At 43.0% G+C, this 22,806-nt stretch overlaps 1 protein-coding gene across 1 annotated transcript in view; it reads left to right on the top strand.

The window, feature by feature from the left end:
* The window catches only part of LOC150086316 (doublesex- and mab-3-related transcription factor A2-like), a 75,914-nt gene extending 69,413 nt beyond the window's left edge, over window positions 1–6,501 (top strand). The window contains exon 2 of the mRNA XM_090374861.1: window positions 5,352–6,501. Within this exon, the coding sequence (XP_090230987.1) occupies window positions 5,352–6,382 (1,031 nt within the window). The 3' untranslated portion in view covers window positions 6,383–6,501. The remainder of the gene's footprint in view (window positions 1–5,351) is intronic.
* Window positions 6,502–22,806: the final 16,305 nt, after the last annotated feature.

Here is a 22,806-nt window from a genome sequence, read left to right as displayed (position 1 = left end):
CATTTGGTCTTTGTGAAAGGGGTGTGTTGCTAATGGAAATACCAGTGCCGGATTAAGGCACGGGCTAGCAGGGTCCAGGGCGCCATTCTTTAAGCGGCGCCAAATTTTACAAATCATGAAAAAAATCTTTTTTCCCGGGCGTAAAAATACCTTGGTCCGGCACTGGGAAGTACACTGATATTCAACGATAATGGCTGCCCCTGCTAAGAGCGCGTTCCCGAACGAAAGTGTAAATTAGCTGCCTCCACCGTCGAACGCATTGAGCATTCCTCTCTAAAACTATCGCTCAGCCACTGCAGCGCCCTCTTTCGACTCTCCTTACTACAAGGGTTTGCCGGTTACTCGGTGAAGACGTTAAAATTTTCTCGAAAACCGCGCAGACTGTAATTGGACGGATGGCGCGAGCTTGATGGATTTTATTCAGATGACGAGTGAGGGTTATTTATGCGCGATATTCGTCCCCCCTTCGCAGACACATCTGTTGGGGGAGTGATGGGCGATGTTACGGAAAAGCGACTGTCAAAGAGCAGCCGCTCTGGCGTGCTGCAGGGGACAGCGAGCAACGCCCTTCTCGGTTTCAATTCGCCCACGGCAGCGGGCACTGTATCTCGCGTTCGTCAGAAAAGTATCGTTGGTGATCAATTTGGTGCCTTCACGTGCAACTGACGGCCCCGCTGTTAAACACCGCTTGCTCTCTCCTGGCGTTCGATCAAATGGAGGCAATAAAAGTCAGCGCGGAGAATGGAGCGGGGTCAGAGGTCACCGGCGCCGTTTCTCACACGGCTTTACGATGCAGTCGAAACGACTGCAGGGTTTGGCAGGCGGGCGGACGCTGGTTCTGCTACTGTAGCATTAATTGGCCGCGTGTGGCTACCCACTCGTGCGGCTGAGTGTATTCGCCCACAGACTTACGGAGCGGGACGGGCAGTTTATTACGAACGCGTGCACCGACTTAGAGACCGTTAATGTCACCGGCAGATAAGCCACCCTTCCACAGTAGCCATTCGAAAGAAAGGGAGAGACAGCAGCGCCCTCTACGAGGACGTCTCAACCTGGGGATCAAAACATATTTCGGGGAAGTCTGCGAATGAGGGGAGATCGATCAGATCCATTTGCAGGGCCCCAGCGGTCACTGGACTGGGGATGCGTTGCAGTCCTGGAAGGTGCGAAATCGTGAACTCGATTACATCTGTGGTATCGCTGAATTCAACCGGTTTTTAACACTTGAGGGTTCAGTCTTCTGAAGGGAAGGCGCATCTGCAAATTTTTCCCTTCACCCACCTTTCTGAAGAGAACAGACTGCTTTATTTGGATGCACTTTTGATCCCGAATCCGATTTAATTCAGTCTCATCACCCTTTCGATTACTCTGTGCCATACATCATTCACCCCAGTAGAGCAGCAATATTTTGTGGACCCTCGGTGAAAATTTTAATTCGTGACCCTGTTTTTAGGCCGCAAGAGGACACTTTCTTGCAGTCATCTGGGCCGGTCAGCATTGCACCCGTTCGCTTTAAATACGGTATACTCTGACTGATCCGCACCTTGTCTTAAATTTTCCAGAAGAATAATTTAATTCCCAGAATGGCAGCACCACCATACAACCACTCAAGCTTCGGTGAACTGCCATAGATGAAGGAGAGAGAGAGAGAGAGTATCTCCAAGAATAGGCTGACAAGTTGCAAGTTCCCTGTTTTAACCACTTTATGAGGTATTTGTGGATCAAAATGGACGATCCATGTCTCATCATCAGTCAATATGCGACTAAGAAATTCTTCACCATGTTTCTAAAACCGTGATGTCATTTTTCTATCCATTTCAACCGGTTTTCTTAACAATTGGGTGTGCAATCTGCTCTGGAGCGGGCAAAGTCTCGGATGTCCAGGCCGCGAATCGTCACCACAGATTCCTGACCTTCTTTATGCATCTCAAAACGGTTCACGCTGAAGACCAATTTGTAACCGGACATGTGAGCACTCACAATTGCGTCAGCGTACTCTTGGACAATCACTGTTTAGCCATTAGCGCAGGTCTGGGGAACTTCTGTGGTGGTTGTACGGTGGCGCTGCCTTTCCGCGAATGAAATGGTTAGCGAATAAATTTTTTTCAGTTAAGATGATCCATCTCCTCTACTCTAAGTTACAGTCTCGTGCTAGCGTGTGGTTTTTTATCCCAGAAACTCGGGTTTTCCATCCCGAAAAACATTCACGCCCAATGTACAACAGACGCAATTCGCAGAAACGATAAATAACCGCGGCCACTGGTCAGCGTTCACCAGTGGCCGCCGTAACACCGACAGTGACCGCACATTTCGAAGAAATCTTTCATTGATCTATAAGATGAAAGTTGCCATGGCAACCAAGAGCAAGAGGACATTTTCTCGAGGAGAAAACAGTGGGCACATTTGGAGCTGAAAATGAAGAAAATTGACAGCAGTGAGCAAACACAATTCATAATGGCAATGCTGACACTTTCGCATACACTGGTGGGAAAAAAGTTAGGGCGATTGACAAAGGTGCAAGAGTTTGCAAACCAGCTGATTCCAAGACAACGATACTTAGATATTCTGGAAATTAAGGTGCGGGTAGGGGGAACGTGTCCTACAACTCTTTGGAAGGACAGTGGACATTTATAAACGAGTGAACTGGGGTTACACGGTACGCGATTGGTTACTTTTACCCTACTACGAAGTTTCCCCGCCTCGTCTTTTAAAACTTCCAATTTTTTTTTTTTTTTAAATTCAAGCTTAAACCAATTTTATTTTATTCACAGCTTCGAATCCCATCAATGACGCGAGGAAGTTTTGTGGTCGCCTTTCACTCCATGGCTGACAGTCTGTTTCATGGGACGATATCAATTTTTTTCTCTCCCAGAAACTCTGATTTTTTGGATTTTAGCAAAGCATTTCACTGGGTCCTTTATGAGAGGTTACTGTATAAGCTTGAACAGGTTGGGATTACTGGGAAGATTCTATGATGGATTGCTGGGTGGCTGCAGGGAAGAAGGCAGAGGGTTGTGATTAATGGGTATTCACATTGGTGTAACGTCAGGCGGGAGTTCCTCAAGGATCGGTTCTTGGACCACTGTCTTTCTTATTTTCATAGATGACATCGACGAAGGGATAGAAGGCATGATTTCAAAATTTGCAGAGTAAAGATTGGCAGAATCGTTAATGATCAGTGCCAAGCAGCGCTTCCTGGAGATGACTTGAACAGATTTCAAAGATGGTCGGAGAAGTGGCAGCTTTGTTTTAATGCTGTTAAATGCAAGGTCTTATACTTGGAGAATAGCAACCCTCAAATAAATTATACACTTGGTGGTGTTGAATTTTGGCAAGAGGACTACCGTACGAGGAAGACTCCCATTATACAGCTTTGCAACCAAGCACGTGAGTTGATTGAGGTTTATAAGGCTCTGAGGGGAATTAGTAAAATGAATGAAGTTGAATTTCCATTGTTTTTAAAGAATTCTAGAACTAGGAGCAATGAATTCAAATTTCAGAAATTGAGGTTTAGATTACATTGAAAGTTTTCTTTCAGCCAGCGAGTCGTTGATAACTGGAACAAGTTGCCCTCGTATGTAGTTGAGGTTGATAGTTTGAATAAATTCAAATGTCAACTGGATACTTACCCGTGTGAGGAGGGAAGCATATAATTGGTGCTTTCTTATCTACTTGTTTTTTGGAACAGTGTAAGGGGATCATTGATAAATCTGGATTTACACATTTTTGCACCGATAGTAGGGTAAATGTGTAGCCTGAACCTCATGAAGTCATGCATTCAGAATGTCTCATGTGTACCACTCAAGCTGCTGGAAGTGGTATTATGGTATGCGGTGCGTTCTGTTGGTACGAACTGCTTCCGCTCATACCGTTAGAAGATTTTGTTAACCTCCGATGAATATCTTTTGTTGTATTGGTCCAACTTCACCATGCAGTACTTGGTTTTTTCCCGGATAGCGAGGGCTTCTTTCAAGAGGACAGCGCAACTATCCACAGTGCAAAAATTGTATCTGAATGATTCGAGGAACATTTCAAGATTCCCAACATTTACTCCGGCTGGGTAATTCTTTAGTTCTGAATCCAACTGAGAATATCTGGAATATGTTGGAAAGGGCAGTTTGGCTTTGCAGTTCTCTACCGGACAAAATACTGCAATTGGCAAATATCCTGATGGAAGAATGGGCAAATCTAGAGAGAGGTTCCTACTGATACTTAGTGGAATCCATGCCACGACATGGCATGGTCTGTAATTCGGGCAAAAGGTGGCCTACTACATATTGAATAAATGATTCTAATTTTTCATTGGTGGGTGTATGACAATCTTAATTACATTTTCTTTCGACAAGAAGGTAATTGTGGTTACCAAAGACGACAGGAGAGAATCTGCTGTTGGAGTGCATTGTACCATAGATTCAGAGGACAGCTGTCAGGAAAACTATCACGAAAGATATAACACCGATTATGGAATCGCATTGTAACAACCCAGGACTTTGGTGGTTCTTCGTGAACCCATGAACGCTGATGTCTACCTTAATGTTTATTTATTTATTCATTATACGTTTAAAAGCAGCTTTACTGCTACCTGAAACTCACCATTTATTAAAAATAACTTAGATTATTTATTTAATTATTTTCGAGGAAGGTGTGGAAAAGGCCGAACACCGCATTGTGAGACACTCTCTGATTTCTATCCGTGAATTGGTAATCAGCGATTTTTCTGGCAAATGGATGCTGCTGTTGTGCGATGTTGGCTTCCAAATTCAATGTTAAAATTTCTGGCGAAATTTTTAGCTTTCTTCTTGTTGAGGGAAGTGACGGTTGCTTCTTTTATTAACCTTTCTTGTAGAGTGGACTGGTTTCTGAAGGGATTACTCGAGGGCTCACCTATTTGAAGTTTTCACTTTTCCTCATTGAGCTGTATTTTAATGCAAAGTAGTTTAATGTAAAAGCATCGCTCCATTTTCCAAAAAAGACGAACCTTTCAAGATTGTATTGTGAGATCGATTAATCCCAACTGGAACAGTGAGCGTCTTCCAATGTGTCCTCCAATCGCAGAGTTAATCCTTGTGTACGACCAGTATCTTCTCTCTTGCATCAATATTAGTATGATGCAAGGAAGCCCTCAGCTTTTGTTGCACCAGAAAAATCAGCATTGCTCTGGATGGGACCGATCGATTCTCGCAACAATGTAACTGCACTGCTTTTGTTTTGTGAGTACTGTGAAGAGGAAGGCACAGGATTCTTCGAATTTCATTTATTGAGTAGCGAATAAGATTATGGATGGGGTCAGGGATCATGGGTCAGTGTGCGCATATAATCACTCATCATTTGTACTTTTTTTTTTGTGACAGAATGGAAGCGTTCCCGGGTACCTGCAGAGGAGCACACGACCCATTCCAGCAGCCCCAAAGACGGAGATGATCCTTACGCTTCTCCCCACCAAGACAGCGGCATGATCCCGGAAGAGGACAACAGCACCGACTCCGAGATGGTGGAGGAGAGAAGGCCACCCCCTCCAGCGAGTATGCAGCAGCCAGAAGAGAGCCCCCTGATCCCTACACCTAGAGAGGAGGTGGAAGAGGAAGAAGAGGAAGAGGAGTACAAAGAGCCCCCAAAGCCAAAAGCGCAGCAACCACTCGACCTCCAGCAAAATGGGTTGCCCAACTACAGCGGCCCGTACAACCTGCAGAAGAAGAAGTCCCCCATCGAGGTGCTGTCCCGCGTCTTCCCCAAGGAGAACCGCAGCGTCTTGAATCTCGTGCTGCAGAGGTGCAACGGGGACGTCTTGCTCGCCATCGACGAGGTTCTCAGTTCCCGCTGTTCGGAGAAAGCCAAAGACACCGCCGAGGATGCGCCGAGTATTCCTGCGAAGAGCCTCTCGCCCCCCGCTAGAGACCCCACGGTGCCGGTCCCTAAAGAGCCCCCGATCCCTCACGTGCCTGTCACGTGCACGTCCCTGCCTACCGGTGTGCCCATGCCGGGTTTTGCAGTTCCCGCATCGAGTCCGAACTTCGCGTCGGTGTTTTCCTCCATCGGAGCCCCCGCCATCTCTTCGTCTGCTGCCATGAGCATCGCAGGTGGGCCGCCATTTCGTCGGCCGTACGCATCCACGCATGCGCCAAGGGGACTGTTAGCCATGCCCACCTACGCGGGCTTCTTTCCCGGGATAGCACCCAGTTCGTTCACCCCGAGCTACCCCAGCATCTTCGGCACCTCCCTGGCCAACACAATCCCGCAGGTGAGCCCTCTGGACGACCCCGCGCGGAAAAAGAATGGTCGTTTGACCTCTGCCGACGGATGGAGCAACTGTCCCGACCCTTCTCCACAGGACCTGTCGTCTTCGGACGCCGACAGGAAGAGTCCCAACGGCTTCGCTGAATAGTCCGCACGTGCTCATCCGTCATTCCGTTGTTTCCCACCGGCACAAGGTCCACTTGGAAGATTGTACGTTAACCCTGTCCACTCGAGCACTTTATGTAGCAGCTGTGAGCACCAATAAATGTTATCCACCCCAGCTGGTCTCGTCACTCGTGCAGATAAAACCTCACCGACACTGTGACGATCCCCTTAACAACAACACAACATTCCGCGAAATGTCACTGTTGTAACGCGGACATGTGTTTTTCAATGAAAACGGCAGGTGGCGCCACAGCGCACTTCACTTCAAGATTGAAGATACTTTCCTAAATAAATGGGGGATGTAGTTTTAAGAGGAGGTGGCGCGAATCTGTAGTGCCCCCAAGTCACGTTCTGCTTGTTGATAGCCAAAATATTTTCACCGCACACATTGTAAGGGGGGGGGTCCACTTCAAAAAACATTAAAAGATTACCACAATTAACAACAGGTACGCACTGGGTTGCCTTTCAGGCGCGTTCGATTTCTTTTTTTTTTTTTTTTTTTCTTAAATGAATTGAAATTTTCATTTTCTGCTGTGTTAACAGAAGCGAAAATTAAATAGCTAATTATTTTGTTCCCAGTTCATTACTAACTGATTAGCTAGCAATATATGACGTAACATTCGGTGATAATTTTTTAATACTTTACTTATTCTTTCTCGATTTTTAATTAAAAAATGCAACACTTAAATGAGATCAGAGACGCAGTCACATTTTCATAATGTACTTCGCTAACACATATTTCACTTTTGATTGATATAATAAGAAGATTGTGATAATTGAAGATTTATGTATTTAGTAAACTGATAACAAAAAAGATCTAATCAATCAAAAAGCAACAACTTTACATGAGCGTACAGAGAAAATTTCGGTTGTGGTAAAAAAAAAAAAAAAAAAAAACAGAGGATCACAGCGTGTGTAACTATTTTTGTATACGGTGGTACACATAACACGAGATGTAGTTGGGGCTTAGTTCCGATGTGAGTTGCTAGGAAGCCGTTCCTAGCAACACAGAATACAGTATTTGTGGCTTTATTAGAATAACACAAACAGCGCTGTAACTTTGTAGTTTCAGTTACTCTCATGGACGGCATGTGCACGGACAACGACTTTAGTATGGTGTGTGACCCCCAGAAACCTCCAGACGTTTCGCACTTGCGATGCATCGATAAATCATAGTATGGAAGGATCAAGGAGTTGTACCAGAATAGATCACCACTCTTGTGTAAGTGCTATTTCCAGGTGACACTTAATCAGTTGGAAATACTGCTTTCCAGGAGTCCCAGATGTGCTCAATGGGATTCAGGTCGAAGAAGAGCAGACAGGTCGATCCATTCAGTCGATATCCTCATCTTTCAACATACTCTTGACCATCTGTGCTCTATTCTTGTCTGGTTGAGCATTTTTGTCTTTCAGAGCGAATTCTTCCCCTACAACTTGTCCTGCCAATCCCATACCTTTTTACTGTCAGGGTTCCTTCGCTGATGATGTGGAGGGCTGTATGACCACAGAGACTAATGCCACCCAATACTATCCACCTCCACAGACTGACTGTGTTACTGCACGTGGTTATTTCGGGTTTCTCACTTAACACTAAGACTCGATGGATTCCGGCTGTATCTGGACTCATCTCTAAAGAGCACACGGTGCTGTTCATCATCATCAGTCCCGTTACGTTGTGTCCACATTCTTCTGGCTCTACAGATTGATGGAGTATTAGTACTCTGTACTGGTAGCCGTAAACGTGCTATCACTGAGACCACAATGAATATCGATACGGTAGTTGCCCAACAGAATGTGCAGTGATCTGAATTATTTGGACCAGTGCACTTTATGTAATCAGGTAATACATGATTACATATATAAAGTGCATATTTTTATTGTATGCAGTGTTTAGTGTATGCAGCAGGCCACATCTCTCTCTCTCTCTCTCTCTCTCTCTCTCTCTCTCTCTCTCTCTTGAATTCTTACGAAAATTGATTCTTCTGAGTCAAATGGATTCAGATCTGATCTGAAATCGGCAGCTTCACTGCATAATTCCTCCTAAAAACCACTCTTCTGTTACAGGGACAGTGTCATGCCAACGCAAATACCACTCTTTTCTAAAGAATTGCCTGCTATCCAGTCTGAACCGTTTCCCCTGTAATTAGAATTCATGGTTTCCAGTCCTGGAATTCTTTATAACAGTGGAAATTTCGCCTTCATTCATTTTACTAATTCCTCACTAGATCCTTATAGACCTCACTATAAGTCTCCTCTAAGTTGCCTGCTTACCTTACCAAGTCTTGTAATTCATATTTTCAAAGTTCGTCTCTTGATCCTTTCAAGAAGCTCGATGTCTTTTTATTTCTTAGCTTCAGTCTTAATGCTTGGACACTGGTTTCCAAGTGCGGTCTTACAATTATGCTTCGTTCTGTGTTTACAGCAGTCATCATGAATCATCGGTAGCACCTCCCTGTTTATACACGCACTGGACAAAAAAAAATATACGAGCCTTTATTCAGTATCGAATTGGGTCGCCTTTGTTTCCAATTATGGCAAGTGTGTAGAGCAGCATGGATTCTATTAGGTGTTTTAGTGCGTTTTGGTCAAACTGTAACCATTTTTCCAGAAGGAAGAGGACTTCGTGGACTCCGGCACATACCACGCATTCTCAAAAGGATGGAGATCAGGTGAATGTGGGGGCCAGGGAAGATGGTGGAAATCCGTGTCATGTTGTCTGAATCATTCTCGCACGATTCTGTTGCATTGTCATCCATAAAGTGGCCATCTTCTGGATAAAAATGTAACATTGCAGGGTGTAGTAGATCTGATGCAAAATTCAGGTACTCCCTCAATGATATTCGACCTTCCAGCGGCACCAACGGATCCACCCTGTGCCAATAAAATATTCCCCATACCATGATCATGGTACAACCTACAGATGCTTAGGTTGTCTTCACAAGGCAAGCAGGGTCCATGACTTCGTGAGTTTCTCAACCCGCTCTCTGCCTACCACCAGTGCAAAACAAAGTGCATCGTGACTCCTCTACCTACATGACTTTTTTTTCATTGTTCCACTGTCCAATCATCACGTTCTCGGCACCACTGCAAGTGGACTGATCTGTTTTTCTCTAAAACAAGTGATTTTTGAATAGGCAGGCGATTGCCAATGCCCAATTTCTTTAAGTTCCTGTGCATGGTACGGGTTGAAATTGAGCAGTTCCGGGCTTTGTGAATTCAGATGTTATTTGCCGCACACTGGATGTCTTATTTTGAGATTGGGGAAGATCCACTTGCTTTTCAGTATTCAAAATGCTTTTAAGAAACCAGTTGTATCATTCGTTTCTTGAATCGTAGCTCCCGCTAAACGTGCACTCACGATGAGACCTTTTTCAAAGTCCGATACATCAGCGTTTTTCCCATTCTGATTACAGCAGTCGATTATTCGCATTCATTTGCATGTCTTTTGATTGACTATTTTTTTGGCCAGTGTGTATATAAATGGAACGGAGATGTTGGACACTAAGGGTGGATGTCTTCTTCGAAACTGGGAACAGTTTTCATCAATCCGCAAACAAAAAAAAAAGGAAGAAAGAAAGAATAGAAAAAGACTCGTGCTATGATTACTCACACGGTGCCACTTCTGTTTCCAATGGTTTTTTTCTCGTTCGATGAACAGCAAAAGATGCGTAACGAACTCAATTAGGGCAACTGTGATCTTTTGCACTGTTCCCCTTCCCCTAGGGGGAACAACTTGTGTTTTTAATAACGTTCGGAGACATTTGCCCTGTACGAGGGGGTTGAACGGAGATATTGCGTCTCTTTTTTCTATCGCCAAGTTTCTATTTTGATAAAAAAAAAAAAAAAAAAAAAAAAAAAAATCGCTTCTGATTGGAGGCAAAAAAACAAAGGGGAGGGCTGATTAAAAAAACCACTCGGAGCACAGCAAACGCTTAAAAAGCGAGTGTTAACAGACGAAACCAATGATGTGATGAAATAGAAAATTAGATTCAGCCCCGCAGGTGGAGGTGGACAACACTGTAAATGAATTTTAAAACTTTTCCGTTGACGAACGAACGCCATCTGGTGCTGAGAATAATAACCACTCGCAGTTGTGTGGTACTTCAAGTTTTTAATGTTTATTCTGAAAGCTGTCGTAAAATAAAATAAAGAAAATAAAATCCATATTCGCTTTAAAACTTTTAAAGCAACTGCAGGAAGAACAACAGCCTGGTCGCCCTCTAAATAGTTATTGCCATTAATATTGAAGTTGAATACATCAATAATGAGGGTTTTTGTGCAACTGTGAAGGACACCCGCCAAATGCTTGACGTCATGCAGGAAAAGATTTTTACACACTTTTTTCGAAAAAAATCGTTAGGCTAACTAACTAATTGAAAAATAGGTTGCCAGTCAAAATGAATTCGATTAATTGCACACAAAACGCCATCAATATTGTAAATAACCACCATAATTAGATATAGATGGCACAGTTGGTAGGATCGCCGTCCTCTCCACATTGGGTGGGAAAGACCTGAGTTTGATTCCCGACGTGAGGAATTTTTATAGACCTTTTTCACAACGTGGCCGAGTTAATCGGTCTCAGGCGAGGGTACCATGGATTTTTCTCCTGGAAACTCGGGTTTCGTTCAGCAAACAGAAAATCGACCTCAGAACACACGCAATGTACAGACAATGTCGCTGATGCACCTAAAGCCATACAACAACAAGTTTAATTCGCTAGGCTGTTAGACATCGTGGTAGTGAGTTAAAAAGTGACAGATGTTATCCTTCCACGCTTGCATCTATATTTGTCTGCTACGTTGACAGACAAATACATCCAATTTTTTCTGGCCAGAAGTGTATAGCGATTGAAATGATGGCCCCTGATTCTTGCATTGGCAGAGTACGAGCTCCCTTAATGCAGGGGTGAACGCTTCTCTTTCCAACGTCTCCAGATAAGAAACTACCCCTTGTTGCCTCTCAAGCAGAACCGAGATTCTTCAGTAAAAAGAGCACCATTTATCACGCTAATCGGTTTCTTCTTGACATCAAACACCGATGACAATAGTATGGCAAGGCATAAGGAACAATTAATGATGAAATGATGGAATTTCAGACTGACTTCTATCGGTTCAGCTGTTAATGAATTTCACTGAATGCGATCAGGATGGATCTGGCGTCGCAACGGTTGAAATCTCGTAGGTAGTCACGAGTCTCTATTTAGCCAGTTGGCTTTTGGCTGCTAGTTCCAGAACCTGGGTGACTGGCACAGGCACCTTCCTACATCCACTGGTGTTGGCACCAGTGGATGTAGGAAGAAAGTTGCAGTACGACGGCCAACAATTTCCATCACATAATGACTCCAATAACATAAGTCAATCGATGCAGTATTCTTACTCCGACATCCTTAAAACCTTTTGTAGAAGCATTTATACTTAAGGGTGTTCAGACATATTTTCAGGTAGGTCATTCTTCTTGCTGGACAATTGAAGAACAATTGTGTTATTCAATGTAAAGAACACAATGAAGAACAACGTATTTTTTTCTTTTAATTTTAATGACATTGTCACTTTCATAAAGTTAAATATCCATTTTTTTAATGAGCAATCGTTATACTCTTTATTCTTCTTAACTGAGGATATCCACCTTTCTTGGAGTCAAGGAAAGCCAGCTGAAATCTTATTAAGCAAAAGCAAGTAAACGCTTCCTCTCTCATTCAAGGGATGGTGAGTTACGATTTCTCAATAAAAAAAATTCTCATCCAGATCAAATGTCCAACACATCATGGTTGACAAATTTTAATAAAATAAATAAATTTAAAAAAATGGTTGAAATTTACTTGATGGTGCTTATCCATGTATCTCTGCAACAAGGAGTTAAGAGCTGGCCTAGCCCCCCCCCCCCACCCATTTTAGCGCTGGTTTAAAATCGGGAAATGATTTTCTCCCCTTTGCGGCTGGGTTTTAAATCAGGAATAGATCGTTCAATCACTGCGAACAAGTGGGTGGAGTCAGGCCAGCTCCACCCATTTGATCCATGGGTAAGCACCATAAAGTAAATTTCAACAACAAAATAAATAAAATAATATAAATTTTCTGTGTATAATCCGAAATGGGAGTTAATAACTGCTAAAACCTGTAAGCCTCCTCTGCCATTAAAAATGCCAGTTCCAAAACATTGTTAAACAAAAAAAAAAAAAAAAACCTTTCGTAAATAGAAATCTCAGATTTTTCAAGTCCTCTCAGCTGAGTCCCGTGGGACGCACCACATTATGACAACATTTTTGGAATGGGCAGGAGAAGAGATTCAGACAGTTCTGGCACGCAAATATTCGTCTGAGATCAATACAAAGCCAAGCGTCTTGGAAATTTTTAAATCCCGGGAGGTATGCAGATTTTTGTCTGGGGTCTTCGGAGCATCTTTTAGGAAAGGTAAGCGAAGGTAAGTACCCTCGATTTTCTTCAACTAGCAGTGTGAAGATCGCGCATCGACCCTCACACTCTGGTCGATTTATAAACTTGTAATAGTTTTTAAGGGGGAACAATTTTCCTATCACATTCACAAACTTCAAAACTGAGAGGGGGTCATAATTTAACAATTAAAAGCGTTGGAACGTGTTGAGATCATGAATGAGACTGTAAGATGGATTGCAGGTTTGCTGTAGGACAGAAGAAGCAGACGGTTGTGATTAACAGTTATCCTTCCGATTGGGCTAACGTAACAAATGGAGTTCCTCACGCATTTCACTGGGACTACTCGGGTGTATGCAAGATGCTGTTTCTGATTTTTATAAATGACATTGACTAAGGCAAGGGGTCGGCAACTGAATCCTCCAACTCCATTTCAAACTTTGCTTCATGTGGACTAAACGTTAAAGAGCCGAAGGTTGCCAACCCCTGGACAAAGGGATAGAGTGCGTGATCCTTGACCACTCCCAATCTTTCCATCGTCTCCAAAATTTGGAGACGATGGAAAGATTGGGAATGGTCAAGGATCCTTCATGACTTAGACTTGAAGTTTAAGTGGCGGCTGTTTTTCAATGTAGCAGAATATCACACTTGGTGAACTGCAACCTCATAATAACTTACACCCTTTTCTGGATATAAGTTACAGGGTATTATGGGATTGAAATTTATGCAATTTACGAACACTTGGACACTCTTTATTCAAGTATGAAGAATGCACCTAAAAAAAAAAAAAAAGACGCCGAACTTCTTGTAAGAGTCCAAAGACTGCAACGTGCCTAGTGAGATCAGCAAAAGAGCATCCATTGGGGAAGGACTTCGAGTATGTGAATTACAGAGCTTGGCAACCAGGAGGGGACCTGATTGAGGTCTATAAGGCCCTGAGAGGTCAAATGAACGAGAGTGAAATTTTCACGGTTACAAAGGAGTCCAGAAGTAGAAACAATCAATTCAAATTACGGGGGAAAAGATTTATACCGGATTGCACGGTTTCTTTTCAGTCAGCGAGTTCTTCATTACCGGAATATGTTTTCTCCATAGATGGTAGTTGAGGCTGACACTTTGGGGAAATTCAAATATTAGCACCTAAGTGAGGATGGAAATGCGTAGGAAGTTTTATTTTTATATATTTCATTTATTTTTTTCTGTGCAGAAAAAGCCTGTGGCTTCAGTGCAACAGATTAGTAATGAAAGCACAACTTAGAATAATTTTCCAGGTCACAGCCACAAAATCCACTAATTAGAAATAGGTTACCTCCCTCCATCGAGATAATATTTTTAGCCCAGATGGATGGCGCCCTCCATTACATAATAGAAATCCTTCGTAGTCAGTCTTCTTCCCATCTTGCGTACACCCGAGATCTGATCCAAAACGGACCAAGTGAAAACTGTATCTTCAACAATTCCAGAGAGCTCCTATTCCTGAATCCGAGGTAACTGTTGATGGTGGAATGGCTCTGTAGGCAGACCCACCACCACCAACTTCGCAGAGATACAGAAGGTATACCTGCTGTGTTTCAAGAAATGGCTCGTTGTCATATTATACAGGGTGTCCGAAAAGCCTGGTATCAATGTTAAAAATATGTTTTTCTTTACAGGTGAAAAATGGCAATGGCATTAACACTGGATGAAAGGGTGGAGATAGTCCTTCTTAGTGGTCGTCAGGGATGGATTCATGACATTCTTAAAAAAGAAAAGTTTCATCCGTACAAACTTCAAATCCTGCATCATTTGACCGAGGACGATCCTGATGGACGACTCGAATGTGCAAGAATCCAAAAAAAAAAAAAAAAAAGTGGTACACCGCGGAGAAAATGCATGGAAGTCAGAACGCATGATGAACACATATTGTAAATGAGAGTAAGTATACGTAGTGAAAATCCATTGGTTTCAGACTTTTTGGACACCCTGTATAAGTTTTTGCACCTAGGGAATAGAAATCCCCGAGTTACTTACAAGTTGGGGGGGGGGTGGCCAAAGTTAATAGTGATCGGGGACGAAAAAGACTAGGAGTTACAATCCAATGAGGCATGGGACTTTCCACGCAGTGCAAACAGGCAGCTAGGAAGACATATGGTGTCTTGTCAATATTATATGGGATCTTCGCAAGTAGGGAAAAGGATGTCATCATCCCTTTGTATAAGAGGATGGTAAGAAACTCTTACGAAAACTCAGACCTTCGTTTCCACTAGATTGGTGAGGGGCGCTAATCGATGTCCACATGAAGAACGGTTTAAGGAGATGCGGACTGCAAATCTCAGCGATTAGTTATAGTTGAGCTTTGCATTCCGCCCTTTAAATACCTTAGGTGGGGCGTGATGATGCCCCCACCTAAGAGATCTATAATGCCAAAACGAATGGTTCTAATGCTATTGCGAAAACAAAAATTGATGACGCTTCGTTGAGGGACGTGTCTAGAGATGGTAAAAGCTAAAATCGTGGGTTGCTGTGATTTATTATTAGTTTCGTATTCAGAGGCAGTACTTTTAACAGGGGCACTAACTGGAAATGCCGAAGTGCTTATCTAAGGTATCAAAAGAGAATTAATATCTAAAAAATATATATATATGTCCAGCTGGTCTGTACTGTTGTACATTTTTCGAATCTGGAAAACCGTTTCCATGAGGTTGGTGATAACTGATCGGCCTTGGAGAATGTTGGACTAGCTAGTCCGCCTTAATTAATAGTTATTAACTAAGGGGAACTAGCTAGTCCTCTCAAATACTTTTAGTGGAGACATACAATCCACCGATATGGATTTGTATTCCTTGGGACGTACAATTTTGGGTACGGGAGTAACAAGATAGGTATCCTGGAGGATGCTCAGTCTTCAGGATTTGGTTGTATAGAAGGGTCTGACACGAAGGGATATACTTTTGGGATGAACAGTGGAAAGCCATACAACCAAACAGTAGATTTGCTGGAAAGTCGGTTAATATCGCATTCTTTGGAACTTCGGTAGAAAGATTCAGAGAGTCTGATCTACTTCCAATAGTATATTTGGTAGAAATTTTTGACCAAGGAAGGTCTTCGTGGATAGCACAGTTGGTAGGATTGCCGTTCTCCCCACACAGGATGGAAAAGACCTAAGTTCGAATGTCACCGTTGATGGGAGGAATTTTTATGGGCCTTTTTCACAACGTGGCTCAGTTAGTCGGTCTGAGGCGAGGATAGCTTGGTTTTTCTCCTGGAAACTCGGGTTTTTTCGTCCGGAAAACAGAAAAATCGACAGAACATACGCAATTTACAGACAATGTACATAGAGCAATATGGCCTTAGTTGTTGACGCGCATAAAACCCTACTACAACAACGGTTAGTTGTTGGGGTAGGGTTTTAGGAGATTCAGAAACTTCAGATGTTATATTATATTCTTAGTATTGTAATGGATATGGTAGTGTTGTTTGTATTTATATAAGGTGGCTTCTGAGTGTTAGTTTAACTCCGTCGTGTACACCATGATGACTGTAAAATGGCCAGAAATGAGTGTAGTGTAGTGTAGTGTAGTGCAGTATGTGTGTGCTTTAATTTTTCTGGCTAATATGCTACCAACAGTCATATAGAAGGCTGCTTCCTAGTATCTGTCCACGCCAGGAGACGGGCCACAACTATGCACGTGCTGTTCTCCCAAGTACGTAGGACAATGAAGAGCCGGCGAAAGAAACTAAACCTGTGAGTGCGAGCTTTGGTATTAATAATAAAAGTATAATGCAAGAGGACCTTTTCTGCATCCGCCAAAAAATTAGGAGAAAAAAATCATCTCAATCAATCCTACCTTTCTCGTGGCCAAAGAGAGTGTGCCTATCCAGTTCAGCTTCGAATCTGATCAGACTTCGACCTCTGTTGTAGGCAGTTCATAACCAATGATCCACAACACATGGCCCGAAAGTAAACTTCATGAGATCCACCCTCCTGTTACTCCTTAAAATTTTGTTATTTGCAGTTAATCCTTCTCTCTTTTGTCAGTGAGAATATATAGCCCATTTCATTCTACCGACTCCCCTTCAGAGCCTTATCTCTATCAGACACCCCCTCTCTAAAATGTCTAGTCGCTGAGTTTGCAGTCTGTGGTTTTCATATGGACATCGATTAGAACCTCCTTACCAATCTCGATGCTTTCTTTAACCCTTTAGCACAGTTCAATGTATACTGTAGTTATGTTGAACTTTTATTAAATCTTTTTATTGTGATATAAAGATCTAACTTTTGAAATCTCCTAATGCAAGGCGTACATTATTAAATGCATTTTGCAGATCCACTCAACCTTCATCTTATTTAGGGCCAGGGACGTTAACGTTTCCTGCAACCAAGATTCAGCCCGGCTACAAATCAAGTCATACGCTCTTCCTTTATTAGTTCCGTATAGTCAGCTCCCTATGGACCGTGGAAGTACCTATCGACACTATTGTGGCCATCTGGAGGTCCAAATGTTTTCAAAGAACATCACAACTATACTGGTGTGCAAAACTTAAGGACCAACATTATTTATAAAGGTTACAACCACAAAATCTTTACTTAAGGTACTCTTTACTGATGAGAGTAGATTCAGTCTCAGCAGCGATTCTGGACGTCAGCTAATCGGGCGAGAGGTTGGCACACGGTATCACCCCACAAACATCACTGAAAGGGATCGATATGGTGGTCGAGGTGTTCTCGTCCGAGGAGGCTTTACCTTGGATGGACGTACACAACTCGAGATACTCGAAGGCGGTATTGTAAGCGGTGCACGCTACTGTACTGAAGTAATCCTTCCCCATGTGCATCTGTTCCGAGGTGCCATTGCCCCGAGTTCGTATTTATGGATGATAACGCCACACCACATCGCACTGCAGCTGTTGATATGCTTTTGGAAAGTGAGGACATTGTTCGTATGGATTGGCCTGGCCGTCTCTCCCGACCGATCTAATTCCCATCGAACACATATGGGACGCCTAGCGGCACGTCTACACCCACCACAAAATGTTCACCAGCTGAAGATGGCGCTGACAGAGGAATGGACGATGGTACCGCAAGAACTTATCAACAACATTGTTCTAAGTATGAACGGGCAGTGCAAAACCTGCATCGACATTAGGGGTGGCCATATCTCCTACTGAGGACCACCTCTTCCCTTTGTTTCATCTCTGGCAGTGATGCATCTGTATCATGGCAGCCAGTGCTGTGTTGCCATTTTTGAATAAAGTCCCTCTGTACCGTTTTGTTTCGTTGTTGTTTCCTTCATCATTTCTGTACCTCACGAGGTTCCTTTGGTATGCTTTTCCCATTTCTAGGCCATTCCTATGAGAAGCTACAGGTGAAAAACCTGACTGGCCCTTAAATTTTACACTCCAGTATACTTTCTTGAGGGATTGGACATAACTCGCCTATTTTTTTTTTTAAAGCGGTTTGCCTATATCATGAGATCCAGCCTTCTGGAACTCATGTTATTATTCCTTAAAATTTTATGTTTGCCACCCACCTCCCACTTTTCTTTTCTGCCTGTGAGTCGACTGAGGAATTATATGTGATGAAGCTTTAGAAGTCGGAATTTGTGGTCATATACCAATCAATACAAGATAATATGGGAGTACTGTATTATCTTGATTTTATCGAACTGACTGCTGATGAGGTTAAAGTTATCACTTTGAGGATCAAAGACCATATTGTTCTTGTATCCGACATTTTCCTGATTTTGTTTAAAAAGCGAGGAGCAGTCTTGCCTCCGATTTACTTACATTTTAACCACTGTTTGTACCATGGATTTATCCTTCTTCTTTTAAGAGCACCAGTATCGTCTCGATCTCTAAGAACAATGTACAAAATGTGATCTTCGTAATTATCCATCAATATCTGTCATCAATGTTAGGGCCAGGATCTTTCAGTTTTTCGTGTGGTGTCCCTCAGGGTTCTTCGTTGGAACCTCTGTATATTCATAATTTACCCAATGATTTACGTTATATGCGGGAGTTCTTTGTGGGTTCAGTAATATTTTATTTACAATCTTGTTAATGGTTTTCTCACTCTTTTGTCCTTGTTGAAATTTTCAGTTCCTTCTCTTTCAGAGGAGAGAAAAAGGAGCATTTCATCCAACTTTTCCTCTCCTCTTTCTTGCACTAATTATGAAATTAATTTACAAATATGGAGTTGACAGTTTTATTGGCGCGTGCGTATTCGTGTTATGTAAATACTTGAGATTTGTGCGTACATTCACGTTATGTACATGAGAACTAGGGACTTCATTTTTGTATCGAGGGGTTGTTTAGTGAGGCGTAGGGCGAGGTACTTAATATCCTAAGTGATTCTACGAAGTATTTTCTTAAAAAGAGAGGCGCGTTGTCAAAGAAAGAGAATATTAGAAATGAACGAGTCCTCCATTGACTGCAGGTTGGTTGAAAATGTAGACAGTAAGACAGAATACATACACGCAATGGGAAAAGTAAAGGGACATCTGGACGAGCTGCAACGGCTTTTCTACGCAGAAATTGAGGGACGGCGCGATAACTGTGTCTCGTTGGACGGGGATGGGGACTTTGTAGCTGCACGTTTTGCTCTTCTCGGCACGTGCAAGGGTCGCCCAGAAATGATGTTCAATACCGTTGATTGCGGTCGTCACCAAAACGCGGCGAAAAATGCGAACTCGGAGCGCAGAATGAGTTTGGTGAAGTGCCGCGCAAGTTTGTCGATCTCCGTCCGCCAGCATCGAGCATTGTGCAGTAGCGCGTGTTGTCGCGCACCGCAGTAATGTTTCGTGTTGCCTTTCCTCCCACGTTCCGAGGCTGCTGTGGTTACAGTCTCTGCGAACAATCAGCGGACACTTTGGCGAAGCGGGCCACGTCCTCACACACTAACACCTCCGCATAATGGGAAGTCTGCGGCTCGGCGTGTTCGTGACAGTTTCAATGATCGCCGACCAACGGAGTGTTCGGGCCGGGGCCGGGCGACCGTCTCCTCTACACGCCAACACCCGTCGCACGACATCTTGCAGTGACAGCCCCATTCAGCCGCGCGATCGTTTCGCTTCAAATGGAAATTACATTAGGGTACTTGTGTTGCGCGTGCTTCTCTCTCTCTCTCGCCCCAGCCAGTCCGCATTTAGATTAAGCGGGTCGTTAGTGTAATCTCTGGGGAAGCCACGACACCGCCGGAGACTCGGAGCCTTTCTTTGGATCAGCGCTATTAAGTTTAATTAACTCGACACCCCTTCTTGCAATTGTTACTCGCACGAGGCTCCTTCAGTCGCCGGTGCTTGTGGTGAAGCACACCGAGGGGGTGTGTACGTGTGAGCGCGCGCGCCCGGCAAGAATTATTTGTCCAGGTGACGTACTGGAGTAAGACATTAACTGCAAACACGACTTTCTTGCGGGGAATCGAAGGATGCAGCGCTTCGCTAACGAGCCCTCAACAGAGGGGGGTGTTACATCGCAGTGACGTCATCATACAGGCAACGCGAGTTCGAAACCCTTAGGCGTGAATTATAAATACAGAATTTGTTTACGTGTATTGTTTTATTGCACTTTCTTCAGTCCTGGCCCTACCCCTTTCATTTTCTGGCAGAGCTGCCCACCTCTCCTCGTTTATTTATTTATTATTTAATAAATACTTATTAGTTGCCAAAAATACGACTTGCTTCAAACAGGAAATTATAATTGCACATAAGGAAGAGTCCAAATCAGTCGTTGCCAATTATCCTCTTAAACTAAAATCTTTTGCACGAGTAATAAATTACTCTCTTTTAATAATCCACCCTCGCTTTAAATATTCAGGGGTTTCGCCTTCAACGATTCGTGGAGATGCTTCTGACAACTGAAAAGTATGAAACTGGATGAAGGGCAAGTTTGGTGTTACTCTGTCCATTGAATTATAATAAATGATGCAAGGAAGAGGGACCTTCTTCAGTGGCACCTTCTTCAATCCTGGATTCAAATGAATCAATTGGCTGCTCTAACTCTCCGCTTAGACTTCTGTGGAAGCCAGTTCATTCATTCATTCCAATGAATGAATTGGCTGCTAGAGTAGTTAATTCATTCATTTGTCATGTCTAGTTGCGAGTTTTGCAGTCCACAGCTTCACAGCCGTCTTTTCTGAACCCTTTCTAGAAGTTGTATGTCTTTCTTTAAGTGTGGCCTGCAGATCAGATCATAATAAATGTATTCTAAATGCAGTCTCATCAACAAGACACCATATGCCTTACTAACGGTCTGTTTGGACAAGTTTAGAAAACCTCACGTCCAACTGAATCGTAACTCCTAAGTCTTCTTCGTCCTAGACCAAGTTTAATTGTACACCCCCGTAGCTTGTAACTCTTAGATTTCTGTTTTCTAAGTGCAAAACCTAACATTAAAACCATTAATCTTCAGTTGCCATTTTTCGGACCATTTATGTAACCGATCTACAGTGGCGGGCAAAAAAAACTGCATCACCTTAAAAAAAGTAACATTTGTAGTGAAACGTATAAAATATTGTTTCATTACAATCATTTTGTTTGTCGCAAAGCAAAGGTATTGCGTCAGATAACGCTTCTATTTCATCAGACAGTAATTGCAAGGTATTGCAACTATAAATACGGCGTTGGAAGGGTATACACGCTCATTCGTATCCTGTTTTGTGGAGGTGTAAGCATGGCTCCATATGCTTAGTTGACACCAAGAAAAAAAGTGTAGCTGTTGCTCTGTCCCAGGAAGGGCTTTCTACGCGTGCTATCGCTGATAAAATAGGCTGCCACCAGTCAACCAGTCCCGGGTGCTGAAATTAAAGCGTGAAACCGGTGATGTGAAGAGACGACCTGGATCAAGCCGTAAGAGAGTGACTGCGCCTTCCCAAGATCGATATTTGAAAACGTAATCGCCAGTGCCACTGCAAGTGCTCCTGATCTAAAACTGGACTTTGAGATGGTGTTGAAACAAGTGCACCAACTATCCAAAGACGACTTTCGGAACGTGGTGTGCATGCCTATTGGCCAGAAGAAGAAGACTTTGTTGACCCAACAAATGAGAAAGAAGCGATTTTCTTGGGCTAAAACGCATATTTCATAGACAAAAGAGCAATGGGACACCGTCATATTTTCTGAAGAATCGAAATTCAACCTGCATGGCTCGAATGGGAAGCGATATGTCAGAAGACGAAAATCGGATGCATACCATTCTAACTGAATAACAACGACTGTAAAGTTCCCTGCCCGCCGGTAAGATGGTCTGGGGATGCCTAACAAGCAAAGGGGTGGGCAAATTAAGTTTATTAACGGAACGATGGATGCAGAAACCTACATTGCTATCTTGGAGGAGTGCCTGAAACCCGTTATTAGGGATCACCACACAGACGTCCAAAACTGCATTTTTCAACAGGACTCAGCACCTTGCCACACAGCAAAATTTTTAAGTTTTATGCTATTTAGATTTAATGATGAGTTTGTCTTATTGTCTTTTGCACAAGGCTTAAAACATACACCAATGTTTTCCCTCGTTTTTCTCCCTTAAGGTGCAGTCATACCTGAGAAATTCTGGCATTACAGTGTTGGACTGACCCGGATTTGAAGTCCACATTTGAACCCTATTGAAAATTGCTAGTACATAATGTCGTCTAAAATTGTTCAGAAGAAGCCAACAAGTAAGAATCAGCTACATTGTAAGGGTGTGGTACCACGAAATTGGGCAACCGTGTATCTAGAAGTTGATTAACTCTATGCAAGATCGTTGCAAGGCTGTAATTGCAGCTCGAGGAGGAACAACAAAATATTGAGGACGTATTTTGCTGATTTACAGTACATAATACTATTACGTTAACTTGTCATTTCAGTTTGTACACGTAAATGCAATAAAATGTATGTTTGGTTGTCATGATTTCTCATATTTCCATTAATTACGCATTTCAACCTTTGGGAAGATATTTATGGCAATTAGATACATCAGGTGGAGTATTTTTACTTTCACAGAGATATACACTGAGTGATCACTGAATTATGACCACCTACCTAATAGTTCGTAGGTC

This window comes from Mastigoproctus giganteus, chromosome 5 (assembly GCF_048544385.1).
Source record: "Mastigoproctus giganteus isolate SK-2022 chromosome 5, ASM4854438v1, whole genome shotgun sequence".
In the NCBI taxonomy this organism is placed as follows: Eukaryota; Metazoa; Arthropoda; class Arachnida; order Uropygi; family Thelyphonidae; genus Mastigoproctus; species Mastigoproctus giganteus.
Note: the sequence above shows the minus strand (reverse complement) of the source record. Positions and strands in the feature narration are given on the sequence as shown.